Raw genomic sequence first — 22830 nt, forward strand, 5'->3', positions numbered from 1 at the left:
ACATAGCTACAAGCCTTGTGCTTCAGTCCATCAAGACAAACCAGCAAACCACCGGCGCACGCTGCAGAAATTTGCATTTTTTTCATTCCTTTTTTTTTGAAGAAAATGGAGATCTTGTCTGCACCAGGTATAATGGCTCTAATTCCTCTTGGCCCTAAGGGTTTTCAAAGGTGCTCTACAAGCTGGTGAAGACAGTTTTTTATTTGATCAAGTCTACAGTGAGATCCAAGCTCTTTATCAAATCTACAGGTGACTTTGGTAAAACAGAGATTAAGCATTCAATGTTTGGTCAAATCTATTGATGGCCTTGAAGGGATTTGAGCTCATTTGAACTCTAAGGCCCTAGATCTGGACTCCCCGCATACTCTATTTTTTGCACACAAAACAGAGGATTACTTTTCTAATCAGTGATTAATCAGCACTAATCATTATATTTTGGTGCAATTGAGGGTTCAAATTAACCATTGGGTATCTGATACAGATCCCTATAACTTCAAATTGCAATTCGAAGATGGTTTGATACTCCAACCATTCCGTACAGATTTGTTACCCTTGGTTTAATGTAATTTCTAGTGAATTTAATGTAATTTCTAGTGAATTTATGCTGATAAATCTGTTGTACATAATCATCACCTAAACACCACATTGAGTTGTTAAAGGGTAGACACTGCCCTTGAATCTTGAAATTGGATCAAGAGATAAGAAGCCCTTCACATCATCATGAGTACGGCACAAGAGATAGCCAAATTTAATGGGGAGCAGTTTTACACATGGCAGACAAAAACCATGTATCTGCTCATTGAGGAAAAATCTGTGGGGGGGACTAGTTGAGGGAAGAGATGAATGCCCAGAGGTGAGAGGGAAAAATGAGTGGAAGAGCAAGAATGAGACGACCGATACAACAGGGTACCGCTGAACAGAATCGCAAAGGTCCATGAAGAAAAGGAGGATTGGGCATATTATATCCATAGGGAGATGGAAAACTACCTCAAAGCCCATCAATCAAAGATATGAAACCCGTACCTCATGACACAGTCCTTAACTATGTGGCTCATAGGACCCTTCCAGAACCAGAACCAACAGAGCAAATGCAATTAAAACACCATATTGGGGAATATGGGAATTTTCCACAAGTTTGGGACACATGGTCAAAAGTTTGGATTAACCATAACTTGAACACCACTAATCCAAAATGAGCGCTTTATAGCTCTTTAGATTGCATTTTTCAAGCGCTTTCCAACGATAGGTCATATGATAGGGTTTTGAGAAACTTACAAACATGTTATCCATGTCCCCCTTTTTTAAGTATTCAAAAATGGGAATTGGGAAATTCCCAAATTCACTAATATGGTGTTTTAACACTTCTCCAAGAGCAATCAGTGCTGACTGCTCTGCATAGATGCAAGAAGGGAAAGCTTTCCTCATGGAAACAAAGGCAATAATGAAGGAGATCAAGAGAGGAAGAAAAAAGAAGACGGAAAAGAATATGAGAGGCGTCATACTACATGTGGTTGAGGAAACACAAAGGATTATCAATGCTAAGCTTGCACAAGAGATCCAGTCATTCCACGAAGTACTTGAGCAGCAGGAAGCCACTATCAACGAAGCCACATAAGCAGAAACATAGTAGATGACTCCTCCTCAAAGCCCAGCCCAGCTCAGCTAATATTTAAAAACCTGTCTCCCCTACAAAATTCTCCTATATCAGACACACCTATGGGGATGCACACAGAGACTAGAGTGGAAGCAGTGCCAGTAGAAGAACCCTAAGAGCTTTAAGAAGCAACATTAGTCTCGGTGCAAATCCTAGCAACGCCATTGGATACAAGTAAAAGGCCAAGAGTTGAAGATACACCTAGCCCAAGAAAGAGAAGGCATATGGAGGACAAAGAGATGATCACAGAGCCGCCATTCCTACATAATCTAGACTATGAAAAAGTGGAAGGATTGGATGAGCTACATCATCGCCTGAGGTGTCTTCCTATCTACATGCATGTCACATTCGACGAGGATGTCATGGTCGACACCGGGTTTTGGAGATCACACTCATCATTCAGAAGAACCCTAAAAAAACTTTAATGCCGCTAAAACTTCTACCGTCATGAGTTCAGGGACTAGGTCTTTAGACCTCCATATAACAGGTTCTGAGGACGAAACCTACACCAGGTAGGGGGGATGTTAATCTCATTTTGGATTAACAAGTATGCTCCTCCAATTGAGGACATTAATAAGTGTCATGTAAAGGCACTATAAAAGTTGTACATTATAAGATATTGGCCACCCAAGGCCTTAGTTAAGTAAGTTTTGGGCACCTAAGTATGAATAAGGGCCAAATGTATATAAGGCATTTTCTCATAATGAAAAGACACAATCCCCCTTTATGCTATTGAGAGCTCTTCTTTGTGTCTTGAGAGAGATTGAGAGAGAGAATTCTAGCACTTGTGCATCTTCTATGCTTGTATGCTGCATGCTTGTGTTGGAGAGTGAGAGAGAGTAATTGCCTTATGCGGACGGTGTGAGCGACTCTACGGTGACAGCGTGGAGGTGGATCTTGGAGGTTGGGAGCTTAACAAGTGAGCTTGGAGGCCTCAAGGGACTCAAGTTTGAAGCATTGGTAAGTGCCCTACGACAGTTGTGTTCTATTAGTCTTCCCTTAGGTGAATGCATTGAGTTCCCTCTTGGAGGTGTGGTAGCCCATAACAAGCTTAGACGTGGCTCGCATAAAATAATGCACGTGGAGAGGAAGCAGAGCTATAGAGCATGGTGAGGACACAACTGATGATGGCCAAAGGCCACCGATGATTGCATTAGAAGATCATTGTTGCTAAGAAAAAAATGCATATAGCATAGGAAAACAAAACGTAAGATGGCAATGAATCTTGAGGTTGGGCAACAAATGAGCTAAGGGGCTGGCTGAAAAAAAGGATTAGGAAGAATAGAAATGGTGTTGATGATGGTTGTGGTATCAAAACACAAGGCTTCACATGCAAAAAAACACAAGATGAAGGCGATGGCAATCGAAGCTCTGATACAATATTGGCACCAAGGCCTTATCTTTAGAACATAAATAAGAGGATGTTCACACCTCTAGTGTCTTCACACCAAAAAGACTTAAACCAAGTCGGCTATAGATCATATAAACCTATAAGCCCATATCCCTAATGTCAGATGATATTTTGGTATATTATTTCAACAGATGCTTATACAGTTGTAGTTCAAAATCAATTGATAGAGAAGGATGAAGATTTTTTAACATCTAGTGAATCCACCAATAGTATTTCTTCATACACTAAAGTTTTTGAGGAGTTAGGATTTAATCTAATAGAAGATATAGGAGACATGGAAATAGCATTAAATTTGATTTGTTTGGAGGTATGCACCCATCACAAGATGAATAATTGGTTGGTGTATTTACTCCTCCATAAATATGATAAAATCCTTATTGTTGTATTTTCCTTCCCCTTAAGAGGTATGCCATATTTCATGAGTGGTGCAGGAAAACACATTATAGTTTATAGTATATGAATTCAAAATATATGTGTGCAGAGATACTGGAATGGATGCAACAACAAGTCTATTCCCTTTCTCTTTAAGAAATTCCTTGTCTTCTCTCTTCCACAAAAGAATTACATGAGCATCTAGCTTTAAGGCTTTACAATCTCTCTCTCTCTCTCTCTCTCTCACACACACACACACACACACACACACACACACACACCCCATGCCATCTTTCAGAGCAAGGACGGGATCAATAAAACCCATAAGCAACAAGGCAAAGATGTGTTAATGCTCTTCTCCTAAGACTTCTTAAACATAAGGCCTTTAATACTTCGACCCTTCTTACGTGAAACTAATCACGTGAATGATTCACTTTACTTGAAATTCTTTGCAAAGCCTTCACTTTAAATCCTTTCTTACTTTTTGCTTCCATGCCTCTCAATGCATGTTCATTCTCAATACAACCTTGTCGTTTTTCTTTTTCTCTTTGTCTTCCTAAAGCAAAACTTTGAACACTCAACTTAGAGTTGGAGATTACAACATGTGAAGATTATATAATTAGGGTAAGATTTGTAGCTACCTCAAGCATTTTAGTAGCCACAATAATTAAAATCTAGTTAAAATTCGAGAGTTGATTATGTGTGACATTAGGGGATATTTATACTCAAATTGAGCCCTTTAAGATTTTCTATACATTCTCTCTCTACAAAAATGGGTGCATGGTGAATTTTTTACAAATCAACTCAGAAGTGAGCGGAGTTTGGACATTTAGAATCTACTCATCGAGACCTTTCCAATGATATATAGCATGATGGGCAATTTTGCATATTCGAGAAGTCCCCAAATTTGGTGATGACATGGCATGTAACATGCCATGTCATCACTAAATTTGCGGACTTCTTGAATATGAAAAATTACCCATCATAATACTATATATATCATTATAAATTTCTCGAAGAGTAGATTCCAAATGTTGAAACTGCGCTCACTTTATAGCTGATTTGTAAAAAAATCATGATGTGTCCATTTTTGTAGAGAGAGAATGTGTAGCAATCCTTAAAGGGCCCAATTTGAATCCAAATTTTCCCTAATTAGTAGAAAAAAACCTTTGTAAAAAAGAGTTATTGTGTGTGTGGTGGGGGGGATATGAGATAGTACATATTTATAGAGATTTCGCATGTATAAGTAAATATTACCTTTATATTATGATTTTTTTTGAGGACGTGATTTTTTTTCATTTGCAAACCCTAAAAGAATACCCTCAATATTTTTGTCAATATTTTTGATATAATTATAAATCAAAATACTAAGGGTATTTTTGAGGCCCGTACCTTCTTTCCATTTTTTTACTATCTCCTTAGAAACATGGGTAAATAAGCCTCCGAAGCTAGGACAACCCCCTATGCTAGAAAGACATTAAGTACATGTGATACTTGATCTCATGTGAATTTGAACTTTTGTTAAAAACATCAACATTGCAAGATGTAAAGAGATATGATCCTTAATAATTTCTTGAAAACAAAAAAAAACGACTAAGGATTGGATCTCTATCATTGATTTTTTATTTATTAAAATAAAAGACACGAGAAGAAAGCATGTACCAAATCTCGATCATGATACACTAGGCTTGTCTTTACAAAGCTTAAATTATTAAATAGCCCCTTTAGATTTATACCATGTGTTTAGATCAATAACTAGATATTTGTGTGTCTTCTTGTGTCAATTATTTCATGCCTTTATATTTAAAGAATAATAATATGGTTAAACTCATGGTACCTTTTAACAAATAATAAGAAAACCTATATAATCACCAAAACTTCAAAAACAGTGTACAATGACATTTCCAAGTTTTTTGAAAACTCTTTTTGTCGTCATTGTTTTTTTAATAGAAAAGTTACATGGGGGTGCTTGTGAGTCATGTCATATGAGCCCCTTAAGCATTTAAAGATGTGGGGTGAGTCCCGTGTCTTCTCAAACTATTTTCTTTTGTACAGGGCATGATGATGTAATCTTGTCTGTTTGGAGTGTCAGTACAACTCTCTTTATGCATTAAAAAAACCATTATCTTTTGTGAGAAAATCTGCCATTAAAACATTACGAGTTGTCATCCCACTACGTTACGTTTTTTTTTCTTTTCGATCCCTAGCATCTAAAAATTTATGAGTACCTTTTCTAAGGTATAATATGGTATCTTCGGAAATTAGGCCCAAGAGATTGAAAATTTCCATTTTTGTTTGGATTTTGAATATCTATATTGTCTCATGTCGTTTGATAGAGCTTGGCAAGGAAGCTAGGACCCCCTACTGGAGCTCAAAGTATATTGTCTGAGCTCAAAGTATATTGTCTCTATTGTCTCATGTGATTGATAGAGGTGAAAGCTAGGACCCCTACTCTGCACCTCAAAGTAACGTTTATTGTGTGAGAAGTTAGTTTCTTTAATCTCACCCCTTTCCATGCCCCCTGAGTAACCTCAATTGTTTATAAAAACTAGACATTGCTTACTTTTGTGCTACTCAAAACAAAAGGTGTTCTTTCAATGAAACGATGCGTCCCATCCAAACAAAATAAGAAATAGCGTTAATAATATACTCAGTGTCGGGTTAGATTCTTCTCTTGATATTTTAATTTGTTGGTAGTAGGGCCGCGCCGCCGAGACGCTGATATAATTATTTTTAAAAAAAATTAGGCCACTCCATGAGTTGAACCTTTTTAAAATAATAAAAATAATAATGCGAGAGAATTTTTGAGATTCGATTCGAGCAGACAATTTCTGAATAGTAAACTTTTTCATTAGGTCAAGCTTCCTCATGCATCAAAGTTTCCATGCATTTCTGAGAACTAGTCAGACGACGCACCTAATAAATCTTAGCCTCCGACGTAGCCTCCGATTTCTTAATTAATAAGCTTTTTCATTAGGTCGAGTTCGTTTCGCTTCATGCATCAAAGTCTCGATGCATTTCTGAGACCTAGTCAGACGACCCACCTAATAAATACTGCACTTCCTTAGCCTCCGACGTAGTCGAGCTAGGAGAGCCGTTAAATCTTGATTAATATTATTAATCAACTGCCAGAATGTGAGTAGTGGGAGAGGATGCGAAATTAATCACACTGCTGGCTATGGCGGTATATTGTAAATAACAGTCCATGAAGCTGACATTGTATCACTGTAAGTAGCTGCTGCAGTAGCTAAGCTGGCATAAGCTATGGCCGCCTGCAAGCTGGGTCTGTGGTCGCCAGAGGAGGATGAGAAGCTGCGACTGGTTATGCTGCTGCCAGAGGCGGAGAAGGAAGGACCTCGGATCACTTGGGACGACAGAGCTCGCAAAGCTGGTAAGTATATACAAATACGTATATTTAGGTAAATGATGCAAATAAATCAATTATCTATATAGAAGAGAAAACATGCCTTCTACACAGCATCTGTCTGAGGAGGAGGAAGTACGATGGAGCCCATATTGATCAGACATGTTTTTGGATGGACTTTTTTTTTAAGACGCACAATCTTACACCCTCACAAGTGTCTTCTACACCCTTTACACATATACTAACATTCTTGGCAAAAATTTGTGTGTTGTGGAGACGCTCTATGTATAAGAGAGTGTCAGAGATTCAAGCAAATGTAAGATTTCAAACCCACAACTTATAACTCAACACTCATTTGCACTAGCCAACATAGTAGCATTAGTGCTTTGCCCCTTTTCCAAATGTCAATAAACTTATATGGTTTCACCATTTCCTTGGTAGCTTCAAAAAGCGCCTGTCATTTCACATGGCCCCCACTATGTGACAAGCCCCCTAGCACCCCCCTTCCCCACTAACAATGGGAATTGCTTTCTATCCAAGTCCATAGAAGAGAACATGGGAGAAGACACAACATATTAGTTTCACATATTTTATTAATTGTAAGCACGCCTCTTGTTTTTTGTGTAAAATATGTGTACACAGCATGCCTTTTTGTGAGAGGGATTTGTTTAGGGTTTTCCCCAGCCAAGGGGGGGAGGTTCATTATTTTTAATCACACCCATTAGGGTATGCCAATGGGAATGAGGGGAGGATAGGCTCCACTCAAACTCGTGTCTACATGATAGAGGAGTAATGATGTGTACTCATGGGCTACTATCCCCACCCCTAGCAGATCCTATGTTAAACACATGTCTTTTATACAAATTTTAGATATATTTTGGGCTTTCTTTATTTTCAAGGTTGCATTGTATTTAGGGCTACAACGTTGTGGTAAGAGCTGTAGAAGACGCTGGATGAACCACCTGAGAGCCGGTCTCAAACGAGGGCTTAAATTCTCCCCACAAGAAGTCGTACTTGTGCTTCGATTACAACAACTATATGGAAATAAGTAAGCTCCATGGAATCCATGCATAAAATCATCAATCACGATATTGTGCCTTTGAGTACTAATTATCTATTCAATCTATATGGAAATAAGTAAGCTCCATGGAATCCATGCATAAAATCATCAATCACGATATTGTGCCTTTGAGTACTAATTATCTATTCAATCTATTAATGACGATTGCATGCAGGTGGGCTAGGATAGCTACACACTTACAAGGAAGGACGGATAATGATGTGAAGAACATGTGGCATGGATACATGAGAAGTAAGAGATCCAGAAATTGCATCTATAATCATCAACCTTATCATCACATTGATCAACAAATCAAACCAATTAATGACAATACTGGGATAGCTACAACATTAATACATGGGCAATGTTATGATGATATGGTTGACTTTGTACCTCTGAAGAACCATATCCCCACCTTGCGAACTACATTCTCTTCCTTCTTTTGCAATGACTATGAGCTTATGTCATTGCATGAGCAAGCTTGCTTGCTCACCTCTTTAAACCATGGCCCCCAATCCATTTCCTCATGAGAATTGCATTATTATCTATACCAAATGAGTAGAGTCCATAGTCAATATCTATGCCGAGCACAAAAGCTATTAATTAAATAGAGACACTAGTAAAGAAGCCAACTTATGTAGAGAAATCTAGTATGGAAGTGGAATAGAGATCCAAATGCTTAAGAAGTTCATGTCCCTCGAGTGTCTACATATCAACTCTTCCTAGTCTTGATAGGCATGTATCTGAAGCACATATTTGACATTGTTCTCATAACTTTTGAAGAGGCCATTGGATTTTATTAGGTATAGAACACATACATATATATATAATACATGGCATGCATGTTAATTGTCCCATATAGAATCTTACAAAGATAAATTTATTTATTGTGAGGATAGCATCATTTATGTGGGTTGGTAGTAGTGCAACTAGAGCATGTGTGTGTGTGTGTTTGACTACTACAGGATGACCCATTCCCGACGCCTAGTTTTGATGGTGGCCGTGCCATCAAAATACACATCGATATAAACGTCTCAAATACTCGTTGATGTAAACATTGCAAATACACATCGAAATGAGCGTCGATAAAAGGGGAAGGGGCGAAAATGGACATTGAAATAAGCGTCGAAATAACTATCAAAATAAACCCAGTTTTCAGTTACTTTTCAAATAAAAACAAATATATGTAACAATATTTATAAAAAATAAAAAGCCAATAGTTGTTTGCCAAATCTTGCACTAATGCTCCCAAATACAAGGATATATGTAGAAATATTTACAAAAGAATATGACAATTGCCTGCTAAAGCCCCTATTAATAGTCCCAAACAAGAAAACAGTGACAAAAACCAAGTATTCCTTGGTAAATAAAAATGAAATAAGATGTTATAGCTCATCATTGACTCTCTCATCCTCAGCTAGATCCATGGCTCCAAATACATCTATTTCTAGAAATACCTCTCCATCTGCATCTTCATCAATGGGTGTAGCCTCCGTATCATCCTCTTCTATTTCAGGCATTAGAGGTTGTGTTGAAAGCTGTTCTTCTATTTCTTCTTCGAATTCTGGATTAGTTGTTGTGTTTGCTTCCGCTTCAAGTGCTAGTTGTTGAATTACTATACCTTCATTTGATTCTTCTTCTAGTTGTTCAACTAGACCAATATCTATTTCTTGTGCTTCTTGAGTGGGTTCTTCAACCTCTACTTCATCTGATATTTCCATATTATCAAATGTTTGATTACTGCATGGATCATTTTGGATTAGAAACAACCACCTATGATCTCTCGGGTCCACCAGATGACCTGATCACAATGCTGTGGTAGCACAAATGTGTCCCTTTGGTTTGTCCATATCTTTGTGGAGTCTACTTGAACAAATCTGCTCTTATCTCTATGCATGATTTCTTATGGTCCTTGAGTCAGTACCTTGAATCACTTCACATAAAAAATGAATACAGAAAACTTTCTGAACCCAACCTTGATAATGTCTTATATCGTTCCACACAGTAATCAGGCATGCCAACTTCACTACTCAGGTCACTTGCACTTGAATGACTTTCTTGCATGAAATTCACTTTGACACCACAATCAAATGTTATTCGCTTCTTATCTATTCACTCTACTCAAAAGTGACGACCGCATGACCAAAGTGCACAAAATTTGCGATACTACAAGAAAAAGAAGATTATGAAATTGTATCAAGAACAAAAACTTATACAAGACTAAGTCTTATGGTTTCTTGTACATGTAAAACTCACTTACAGGGTAATCACAACCATATGCAATCCCCTCCTTCTCGTTTCTTATAACCTCGCCACTATGTTTTGCTTGTTGTATGGTTTGTTGAAGCCATCTACTAGAGGAAAATTCTGAAAGTTGAGCGTTGAGTGAATCTGGGTATGGCAATGCTCTAGTTGTTTGACTCTTTCTAAAATTCAAACAATCTCGGTCTCTTTCTCTCTTTGCTATGTTATACCTCTCGATCCACTTCTCCATAGCACATGAGTAGAGGATGCAAAATTTATTGATCTTATCTCGCAATGCCATATCCATTATTCTCGGAAGGCCTGCCTTGAAGCTCTCTCCCAACAAGCCGATCATCCTCTTCCAGTGTCCAAAGTCGTGGCATATCTGAGTTTGACGTACTAAGAAATTTTGTTATGTATACAAGAGATTCTTGAACAAGCCATCCCATTGCCATACTGCACTCATCAGGGCAAGCTTTTTGATGAACAAAACCTTTCAGTGTGTTCATAAATCTCTTGAGGAAAAACATCCATCGGCTTGAATAACATCTACTATAGCAACCTCGTCAACCACATGAACAAGTAGGTGCAATTGAATGGTCAGGAAACTTGCTGAAAAGAATTTCTCCACCATTGTAATTGCTTCAATGGAGTTTAGACGAGTTGATTCTAACGTATTTCTTCTAATGTCCTTCTTTGATATCGACTGTAGGTCACTACGCTAATCTTATATATTATCACTCTTATGTCTTCGCTGAGGCAATCCTTAATGACTATTGGTAGCACAAACTGTAAGATTTTGTGCCAGTCATGAAACTTCAAGCCACTAAGATTTCCATCCTTTGTGAATGCTCCCTTTAAGAAATGCATACAGCTAGTGTGGAGACGGTATAAAAATCATTGATGTAATTCTTAACACGTTGCTGCTCTTCTGTGGTTAAGACCCAAGGTGATCTAGGGAGAACTGCCTTCCCATTAGGTCTGCTCCATTCCTAGAAGTGTTGCATGCAATCCACCTCTTGTAGATCATCCCTTTCTGCCTTGCTCTCTTTAGCACCTATGATGGTTTTCCAAAGCATATTGGCTATGTTCTTGAAAATGCGCATAGGGTCAAGAAGATGATTGACTAGAAGATCACTCTAGTATGGGACTAGATGGAAGATGGATAGCTGCTTTATTCTGGGGGGTGAATAACTTGGATCCACTTCCCATGCCCTCCTCCAATCACTTGGCTTTAGCACATGAGGCACATGAGGAGGCCTTCCTAGAAATCTCTCTCGCAACTCATGGTTGTTGGGGAGATACATTTTTTGGCCCTCGTAGACAACCTTCCTCAAAGCTGTTGAGTATCAGGCCTCTGTTTCAGGCCCACGTATAGGGCATGCATTATAACTAGATATTGAAAGCCCTGCCAAACATGCTAATCATTGTGATGAGATATGCGAATAATACAAAAATACCAAAATCATAAAATTAAATCAGATCAAGAAATCTTAGAATAATTAACTTAATAGAGCACTCTCCGTAGCCTAACAAATCGTGCATGGTCCACATAAGTATTCCTCGCACTATTTCAACCCGTTCTCTAAATTTCTTAGACTCATCATGAACTTGGGTACCATCCCATAGCGTGCGTATCTCGTCAACTAATGGAGACAAGTAGACTTCCATGTTCTTAACCTTGTACTTCCCTGGAACTATCAAGGAAAGTAAAAGGTGCCCCTTCTTTATTGTTAAACCATGGTGGTGGTGGCAGGTTATACTTCACTAGGCAAACGGACCATGTATTCCATGATAACTTAGTAACCCAAATGGATTGACTCCATCCACCATTGCTAGTCCAAGACAAATATAACGAGGCTCTTCCCCAAAGTCCACCCACTTCTTTTTGATATGCCTCCATGCTGGAGAATCAGCAGCACATGGCACATGCATAACATCATTTGTGGATCTAGTGTTTCGATGCCAAGTCATTAAAGATGCAATGGATTTGCATCTAAACATTGCTTGAACATGTGGAATGATGGGGAAATGTCATAAGATGTTAGCAGGACCCTTTGTCCTTGGATATCTTGCCTATATCTCAATGAACCATACTGTGGACACTCGTGAAGACTTTAGCAGGACCCTTTGTCCTTGGACATAAGACTTTAGCAGGACCCTTTGTCCTTGGACATAAGACTTTAGCAGGACCCTTTATCCTTGGACATCTTGCCTACATCTCAATGAACCACACTGTGGACACTCGTGAAGAGTGGCATACTCATGCCGAAAGAGAACACAATTATTTAGACAAGCATGGTATGTGTTATAGTCTATCCCTATGGAGTGTAATATTTTTTTGCTCGTGCACTGTCCAAAGGCATCTCATTGTCTTCTAGTAGAATTTGATCCTTCAATAACCTGTTACATATACTAGAATGAATAGTGAAGGATAAAGACAAGACATTCATTCAAGCATGTGAAACATAGAGGGGGGAAGGGACACGTATCCCATAAGTTTTAAAATGCTCGTATCCCAACCACCCATATATTGATTGCAAGTTCAATATGGAGAGGCAAGTTTTAAAATGCTCGTATCCAACCACCCATATATTGATTGCAAGTTCAATATGGAGAGGCAAGTGGTGCAGAGAACTGAAAAACGTGCTCCACGGTAAAGTGGTAGATGAGTAATCTTACGTAGCTCTTTCTCCTCTCGAGAAGCATGCTCCACATGTTATCTGATGTCTTCTACTTCTTGGGCCGTTGCATGCTCCGAATCGTGATCGTCTACTCTGTGGCTTGTGTCGTGCAGCAAGACATCTATCATGTCGTCCATGTCATGTTCTAGAACTTGATTCGAGTCCGTAATAGCTTTCTCGGGTTCTAATCCCATCGAGCTTACCTCTGCTCTTGCTCTTTTTCTCTGCTTAGGTTGCATATCCACGTGATCAATCGGTTCATTATTGTCTGGGCAAACATTGAGCCTGTAAGTAGATGTTGCAAGTGCTCCACTAGAAATACACCCCATTTTTTGGAATGCTCGTTGTAAATTCTTCAACGTCGGGTGACTTGATTCTTCGTACTTGTAATGATTGCATGGGCACAATGTTTTCTCCTCTAAATTGATAAAATTTAAAAGGGTCATAGCACTCACGGGCTCCATGTATGTTGAATACGCATGTAAATTTGGGTTTAAATAAGGGGATGTGGAGCTTCTTTTATAGTTCATGCATGGCCTAGCTGGTATATTCTATTTTTTTTGGAAAGGTGTCGAGCCGCTAGAAAAATCAAAATTGAAATAAAAAAGTGAACTGAAGCGGGTGTCGAAATAACCATTGACACAAGTGTCGCAAATGATCGCTATTTTTGAAACATGCATCAAAAATAGTTTTTATTGACCCTTATTTTGACGTCTGTATCAACACGTATTTCGATGTCTATTTCGACTCTAGGAAATTTTTAACAAAACCGCAACGCCTCACTATAAGCGTTTTCAAAAACTAAATTAGGTCACCTCTCTCTCCAAAAATCTGTAGGTTCTCTCCTCTCACCTCCCCCATCCTTAAACCCTAAACCTAAGCCCTTCCCCCATCCCTTTCTTGCTTCATATTGTTTTTGTATGTGTGTGGTGCTAACATGCTGTATTTTTTGTTTGTTTTGCAGTTTCTATTCTCTCCCCCAAATTTCTACAAGTTTTCTCCTCTCACCTCCCCCATCCCTAAACCCTATACCTAAGCCCTTCCCCCATACTTTTATTGCTTTAGAATTTTTGTATGTGTCTAGGCTAACATGTTGTGTTTTTTGTTTGTTTTGCAGCTTCTAATTGGTCTCATGTTGCACCTTTGAGATTCCAGGTAGCGCTTCTCCTTTTCTCTTATTTTTGATTTATTATTTACCTTGCTTTTGATTATATGTGTGGTGTGGTGTGGGGTGTGTGTGGTTTTCCAAAGTAGCTAATATGTTGTGTTTGTTTTGTCGATTTTCACTCATTTTCAAATCTCTCTCAGTCTCTCCCTCTCAAGCCCTGCCTCAAGACTCCAAATAGCAAACAATCTATCTGGTAAGTGCCTGAATATCATTCTTATGGGTTTTTCTAAAACTTATCTTCTTGCTTTTGATGTTTTCCATGTCATGGAATAAGCATAAGCATGTTGTTGTGCAAACCCATAGGCATGGGCATGTTGTGATGGTATGTGTGTAGACCATGGATCGTACACTCGGTCGGCAACACACCCGTATATAGCCCCAATCTCTCCACTATGCCTACACCACAAGCAACGTCCTTGAGCCAATTTTATCATTTTACGTTGCAAATGAGCCCCAAGCAAAGGGCTATGGCTCAAGCCTACTTTGGGGGAGGCACTGGCACTTCTGCACAACCATCATAGCCCACCACCACACAGGCCACATCCTCGGACACTCCACAGCACGTTACACAAACACCACCCACAGCTTGCTCGACTACTTTTAGTCATACAAGATGAGACCATTCGATGGGTTGTTGATGTGGTGGGGACTCCATAGAGGATTCTTCCCCTAAGTGCTGCAAGTGCCCACCCATTGCCAGTTGTGAGGGGAGACCATGCTCGCGGTCATCCCGTTGCTTCGAAAAAAACCCCTCTACCCGCGATTTGCGACTTGTTTCCCATACCAAGTAGTGGATGGAAATGTGGTCCTAGATGATGTTGGCAACAAGGAGATGAAGTCTTGAATCTGCGAGTTATGCCATGTAGCCTTTGCCCCACGACTACATGACTACATGGCATAAACTTGATAGCGCAAAGAAGGAACGAGTCATGAATCAAATCAAGATTGTGTTTATGCCAGCACTAGGTAGTGAAGAGGCCTATCCTAGATGCATAAAAGATCCAATGGTGAATGTGATGAATCACTCGCATAGCGACATCACACGCAAGGTAAAGACAGGGAGTAAAAGCCTTGGAATTGTACACAAGAGATTTGGGAACTTAGGAGTGTAGAAAGCACAATGCAAATCCATAAGCAACATGAGGAGGCCACAACGAAGCGAATGGAGATTATAGGGAGCTCCCATCTTGGAAGCGGTGGCTGGGATGCTTTCCACACATACTTTGTAAGTGTTAATAGTACCATCACTCACTTTTTTTGGCATGATGGGCATTTCATTTTTGTTAATAAGTATTCACGCTTCATGCTTCTAAGCAAAGAGTGGTTGGCAGGGATTTCACTGACGTAAACGAAAACATGTGAACATGTTAATAACATATGTTAATAACATATGTTAATAACACAAAAAATCTTGTGATCACATGTTATATTCACAAAGCTTTCACAAGGGCCTAAAAAAATTATCTTTGTCAGGCATAAAAAATCTTCTTAGGTGGCCACTGACCTGCTATTATGTGAAGATGGTAACATGAGAACATGTGAATAGCTTATTCCCATGTGTAGCCAAGCTTTTAAGGGGTTCCCAAATGGCAAGTCACCTGTTATTTTGTGAACGGTAACATGAGAACATGTGAATAACTTGTTCACATGTGTTATTATCACAAAAAATCTTGTGATCACGTGAATATTAAATCCCTGGTGGTTGGTCGTGCAATGAGTGATGTGGAGGAAAGGTACACCCTAATGCATGGGACGTATGCTCTCCTTGAGCAACTTGAGTGAGCAACTTGAGCAAGAGGGTGTCAACATGAACTGGACAGATGTGGTAAAAATGGTAAACCTTTACATTTTCCACCCATCAACTTGTTTTTTCCTCACTTGTGATTTTTGAGTTTTTGCCTCTTGAATGCTCTTTTGCAGGGACCATTGCCAAACCGTGAGGGCAATGAGGATGATTAGGTTCTATGTATAGGAGGCAAGCCTCTAAATACATTTTTTTGGCTCTACGTATAAGCATATTTTGTGTACATATTTTTGTCGGCTCCATGAGGTATGTAACTTCTTCTACTTAATAAAAATTTAAGTTTTGTGACCTTTGAGTACAGAATAGGATTTGTACTCTCTAAAACTGGTATACTGGTACATTCAGCTATAGGATTGCACTTGGGTGTACCATTAATTTTTAAAAAAATAAAACTTGCATCCATCGAAATAGACGTCATTGTAAGCATCGAAATACCAGTCAGAATAACGATCCTTGTTAGTGTCGAAAAGAGTGTCACAATAAGCGTGAAAAAATAACTTTTTCTTTCGATGGTTTTAATGATGCATATTTCGACGCATATATACACGTGTATTTCAACGCGCAGATCGATGGTTTCATATCGACGTGCATATCGACACTTTTGGAGATTTTTTACATGTTCATTTTTGTCGAAAACAAACCCGCTTGTAATAGTGTGTGTGTGCATGTGGAGTGTGTGTGTGTGTGTGTGATGTGTGTGGGAGGGATGTGTGTGTGCATGAGAGAGAGAGAGAGAGAGAGAGAGAGAGAGTGAGTGAATTTTATGGCCATGCCTCAACTTACTATGGTGTACATAAAAGTTCTTCTATCCATAGTTCTCAAAATGAACATTACTATTTGTACTTTGGAGAGTACTATTTAATCATTTGATATTCTCATAGGTTGCTATTTTTTAATAGATGTACCTATTTTTGCTTATCTTTACCAACTTGAAAATAGTTTAGAAATTAAAACTGAGAAAACTAGTTATTATATGGAAACAATTAGTTAACCCCAGCGTAGAGAATAGGATTCACCCCTAATAGGGTGGTTGTAAATCTCTCCTAGCTAGACAAGGAGTGTCATTTCAAGGTCTTCTAAAGAAACATCACATGAAAAGTTGGACAACTAAAGTATAATCCAATCGAATATCCAATAATTGCAAAGCCCTTTTGTTTGGGCACAAAAATTGTATAGACCTTGTCCCAGGTTCCCAGGTTTGGACAGGTACACTAAATGTGAGCGAATTGCTTATAACTTTTATATTATTACTCATATGATTTTTTCTTTATTATTAAAAAGGCATTAGAATTGTTAAAAAACATAATATTTTTTCTCCCACCACATCTACCATATAAAATGCTCAATTTATATGGATATGGTGATGATTAGATTGGGGAAGTTTAGTAAAATGTGGATCTATGGTAGAATTACAAATCTAACTGGTTGGAATTTTGTAGATGTAATTTGTAAAATTTGTTATGACTACTAGAGGCCCATCAAACCAATTGTAATTTAGTTCTAGAAAATCAAATATTAATTCTTTTGATCTAAAAACTCTAGGGATCACTATACTTGTTGCTATGAATTTATTAAAAAAGTTGGCTTAATTTGAGTACGGGAAGGTCCATTTTCAATCATCCCAAGTGAAAATTCCCATATTGTGTCCACTCTTCCCTTTTCAAGTCTAAAAACAATCCTAGTTAGGTTTGAAAATCTAGGCTTGGTAATCTTCAAAGCCTAGAGATCATGTCATGTGTGAGCCTTGGGTGGGCATAAATTTTATATAAACATGGCACTTTATGTCCACATCAACTTTGAGAGGATCCACATAAGCACCATGCCATCTCACCTTGCTACCTCCACCCTCCATGCATATGTCAACATGGTCAACCTAGTTGACACCGCACCTCATTATCCTAGTCATCATTAATGCCACATCTTCTCATCGTTGTTGCATGCCACCTCGCACTTGGTGACATAGCATGCCACATCATGGAATGCGACGTCATGCATCATTCCATGTCATCCCTCCATATGCCAACCCATGTAGACAAGGAGAGTACAACAACCTCAACCATAATAGTGGCACATCTTAAGTAAGTGATGCATGGCATGCACGCCTACCATGTGGCACCTCCCTCCCACCTTTCAATTAAATGTTTTAAAAAAAATAAATTTTTTAAATATATTTTCATTATTCTTCAAAAAGTAAAGAGAATATAAATTTAAAATTTAAAGAATAAAATCTATACAACTTACCCTCCTCTTCAAAAAGCATTCAAGAGAGAGAATTCTAGTTATCTATGGGGATGACGTGGACACTACAAGTGCGAAAATTGGAGGCCTCCCAAAGCAAAGAAGAGCCTTAAAGGCCCCTATGCTTATAGGTGGATGCCACAACCAGGTGGGTGGTAGCTCATGAATTAGATAAGGACCTTTTATATTGCTTAAAGCCAAAGTACACAAAGGTAGAAGAGTACCCAAAGCAAGGAGCGGGAGGACTATGTACCGGAGGCCTATGTATCCGACCTCAATATTCTTTCCACATAGATAATGGAGTGCAATTTTCACATGTAAGCTTCTGTAAATTGCCTATTGAAACGACATGTAAGTGTCACTACAAAGCTGAATGTGAAACTAATGATGGAAATGGGTCAAATCACAAAGGAGGTAGAGGAAAATAAAAAGGGAATAATCGAGGCCAATACCACTCTCACTCAATAGGTGTAAGAGCTTCTCCAATAAGCAAGAGGTCATGGAATAAAATGCATGAACCATGCAAATGCAACTTCAAAAAGAAGAGAGCCTCAAATAAAAGTAGAAAACCAAAATGGGAACCTACAAGCTAAGGTGCAAACACTAGCGAGTGTTGGATCTTTACACCAATGATGATCGCAAAGCCCTAGAGCACAATTAGAAGGAAAAGTCATAGAGCTAAAGGCTAGAAGAGCTGGTCTGAAAGCACAACTCATGTCATTGGAAGGGCAACTAGACCAAGCCAAAGAGATATGTGAGATTAGTAGCTGCACCAATTATGACATATAGGTTAAGGACCCTAAGGCAACACTATAAGATCTACAAACGAAATGCGTGACCATGTTAGCTAGCCACCAACAAGCCATCTCTCACCTCAATGATTAGATCATGGATGCCCACTCAATAATAATAGCAGGTTTACAAGTAGAGCTGGGAGTGCTTGAGAAGGAAAAAGATGGCCTCTTTTTACAAAACCTCTAGCTCCAAGATGCTCAACACCAAAAGGGAATTAGAAATAGCCTATTATCTCCTAGCTTAAGAAGCACAGATTACTGCCCTCCAAAAACAGCTGCTTCATGATTCTAGAGAGAATCCACCATGCCTATCAAAGAAGATGATACATACAATAAGCTCGTGAATAGGGCATCCCCACTTGCTGACCTTCTAGTGGTTCCTCGGGCACCTCATCCGAATTTCTCCCTCTTTTTTGATTCACTAACACTCTCTTTATGGCAATATAATATTAACTTAAGTGAGGAATTAATCCAAGGTGATTCAGCTCTTATACAACAAAATACTAGTCGTACACTGACCCAACCATTATTATGTCTATGTTCATGAGTGCCCTCCAACTCAATAAGAGTTAATCCATGTACATCTACCCCATTACATCCCATTGTGTTTAACTTCTCATCATGCTACCGATTACCACAATTAACTCTACTAGCTTTAGCAAGGGGAAGGAGCCTATAGAACTAAGGAAACCATCTATCCCCAATTCTTTTGTCACTCCCCTTCCTAAAATTTAGGAAAGTCTAAATTGGATGTTAACGCATGACTAAGTAGAATCTTGAAACACCCACCAACATCTTCTCTTACATAATAGTACACTGTATTACCCTTATGGTATTCTCTTCCTTTTTTATCTTATTTATGCACATTTATAAAAATTATTAACAGCATTATTCTATGACTTTGAACAAGTGCACATTGAGTATCCCTCATTTCCTGAGGGAGAATATTTGCATGCATTACATGATTTCTTTATGACAAAGAAACCATGACTGCCTTTTGATGATGGGGATAGGGATAAAAGGAATGATGAAGAGGACAAACCTATCTGGTGTTTAGTCCTATAACATCTTACTTATCTACTATTTTTTATTGTAAAAATAAGGATGAAACTAACCCTCCGTTAATCGTCGAGAGAGATTTCCCAGTCTCTCCCCCAATGAACCACTGGTGGGATAGCCAACCAGAGGAGGCCAAGGTTTATCCTATGCAACATGAACTAGAAGTGGCAGGCTCTACTATGACCCCGTCCTTGATATCCCAAGGCCTGCAGTATGAGTAGATCATGATAAGAGGGAATATAGTTTTGGAATGTCATCTCATGCGGCAAGCTCTTATGTAGATAACTTTGTTAGACCCCACCACTCCAATCTAAGAGAAAGCGTATACCACAAGGATCCAAACATTAAATGTACCATATCCTTTAATGGGTGATAGGTCAGATGCAAGAGAATTAGGGCACATGAAGCAGAAAGAGTCTTTGTGGTTCAATGTGGCTAAAAAAGGCTCCAAGCTTACCAACCCACATACTTGCTCAAAATTACGAATGGTCACATTCATGATTACCCATGCCTACAAGCGGTGGTGGTGCGAGCATACAATTGAATTATGAGGTTGCTACATGAAGAAATACAAATGTATGATGCTGATGGCCAAGTTGTGGTTTGCCAACTTTGGTATCCATCGAGACTAGAGATTGCTCTTCCTTACCATCAAAGAAAATGCAGATATATACATGGCATCTCCAAGGCATCTACGTATGAACCCCCTGTATATGCCAATAAAACAAATGCATGTGTGAACCCCCTATATATGCCAATTAAACAAAGGCTCATGTGGCCAGGAAGTTCCACAAATGCATGATCGAGACTCCCACTTCATTTATAATTTTCCTTACTTTGAGCACAACTCCTTTTATTCATTCAACTAATAGCGAGAGTTCCTGCTTACGATTGTCCATGAATGGCAGATAATTCTAGACCTTGCCATTAGCTACTGTCAAGTTTTTCAAACTCATCATCCTTCTCACTAACATTTAAGATGATTATGTCCATATCTACAACACAGGGAAGGCTTGCGTTTTGATCTCAACAAACGGCCATTGGGGTAGTAGCGTCATGCATTATTATCATCGCCTTCACTGCTTGCCCTCTTACATGCACACAACATTTGAGGACATGAATAACACCAATTTTTGGAGATCACTCTACTTCCTATGCAACACACTTTGTGTCCTCCAAACAAGAAAAATTTCTACAAAGAATATGTGGGCTAGGAAGCCCTATAGATTCTGAGAATGGAACTCAAGGGGTACACTACTAATAAGAAACCCTATATAAAATGCATTCAAGGGGTATTAAAAAAAACCCTTACTTGTGAGTTTCTCATGAATAAAATGACCCATTTCATTTGAACTCATCACGAGGTGAGCCCTCAAGGAAAAGAATATAAATCAAGGAGGGGGGATGTTAACCCCATTTTTTATTAGATTAGTATCTCTCCATTACATATAGGAGATAGTATAATAAGTTTCATGAAACGGCACTCTAAATGTTGTAATTTTGAGAATCGCTCATTGTTCCACAAAACTATGTAGCTTGTAAGCATCTAGTTTATCTTTCAGTAAATTTGGGAATTCGTGTGAATAATGCAAGACATATAAATAACATTATTCTCATAATGCAAGACACAATTTCCCTTTGTGCTAATTGAGTCTAGTCTTATCTCCTTTCTCTCTTATTTGTCTATACAATTATGGAGAGAGTTGAGAGAAGAGGGAGCTACATTCTTGGTGTATGTTTCTCTTATGATTGGATTCTTGAGTGTGAGAGTAGAGAGGAGTGTGTGTCATTATATGGAGAAAGATTACCTCATGGGTGGTGATAGCTTGAGGAGGAGGCAATAGAATGGTGCTAGTAACTACCACTAGCAAAGTGTGGAGTCTATCGAGATGGGTAGGCTAGTATGGGAGGAGAGAGAGAGAGAGAGAGAGATGTGTGTGTGTGTGTGTGTGTGTGAGAGAGAGAGAGAGAGAGAGAGAGAGAGAGAGAGAGGTACACACATACCTCTCTCTCTCTCTCTCTCACGCACACACAAATTGCTCTCTCACTCACACACACACACACACACACACACACACACACACACCTCACATACACCTCTCTCTCTCTCTCACCCTCTCACACTCTCTCTTTTGCACACGCACATCTCTCTGTCTCTCTCTCTCATGCACTGACCTAGCAGGAAGGTAGCATGGATGGGTTGAGGTGAGGGCACAGGCTGGCATGGAGAAGCTACAGTGATTGTGCATCAATGATGGAGGCTTCAATAGATGGCTCCTGCAAATTCATGGGAGCCATCTGTTCTAGGTTTTTTTTAAGTTTCTAGTGCGTCATTTAAGTGACACCTACATTATCAACATCGCTTAAGTGACACCCTAAAGTTTGCAAGTGTCATTTTTGTCGTCATTTATACGATGCGTATTAATGCATCGCTTATGCGACAACATGTGAGATAATCATTGTTATGAGGCTTTCTCAGGTTTAAAATATGTCGTTTATATGATGTTTGTCATCATTTAAATGACTTCATTGGAAAAACCCATCATTTTGGGCCCATCACTAAGGGGGGTTGTGTTGTAGTGTGCGGTGTAAGCAAAGTTGTGATGACTAGAGGGTATGGAGCTTGTGATGGAGAGATTCACTATATATGTTCTTATTGTGCCTTTGTTTATTTTAAGAACTTAGCTCTATCGCTCCTCTTGACCCGGTTGACTTGATTCATATGCCTATACCACATCTTGCATAGACCAATCAACTAACTCTTATGCTTGTCTCTCCATCACAAGTGACTGTGTGAAATAGTAATTATTTTCATGTGTATAAGTGAGCTAAACCTTTTTAGGAATTACACAGGCACATTTTAGCAATTTCAAGACTTGCACTTAAGCACCTTAGTGGTACTATTTTTGGTTCATAAGAGTATTTTTTCATGTTTTCGGTTACTCCTTGTGGAACCAATGTCATAGTTCTGAGACTCA

At 38.9% G+C, this 22830-nt stretch overlaps 1 protein-coding gene across 1 annotated transcript; it reads left to right on the top strand.

Moving 5' to 3' along the window:
• Positions 1–6341: 6341 nt before the first annotated feature.
• LOC147618653 (transcription factor MYB46-like) lies at positions 6342–8664 on the top strand. Its single transcript, XM_086774450.1, has 3 exons — positions 6342–6828; positions 7717–7849; positions 8037–8664. The coding sequence occupies exons 1-3, from the start codon at positions 6702–6704 to the stop codon at positions 8389–8391; spliced, it is 615 nt and encodes a 204-aa protein (XP_086630576.1). The 5' UTR covers positions 6342–6701; the 3' UTR covers positions 8392–8664.
• Positions 8665–22830: the final 14166 nt, after the last annotated feature.

Source organism: Cibotium barometz, chromosome 34 (genome assembly GCF_041138505.1).
Source record: "Cibotium barometz isolate CiBa-2024 chromosome 34, ASM4113850v1, whole genome shotgun sequence".
Classification (NCBI taxonomy): Eukaryota; Viridiplantae; Streptophyta; class Polypodiopsida; order Cyatheales; family Cibotiaceae; genus Cibotium; species Cibotium barometz.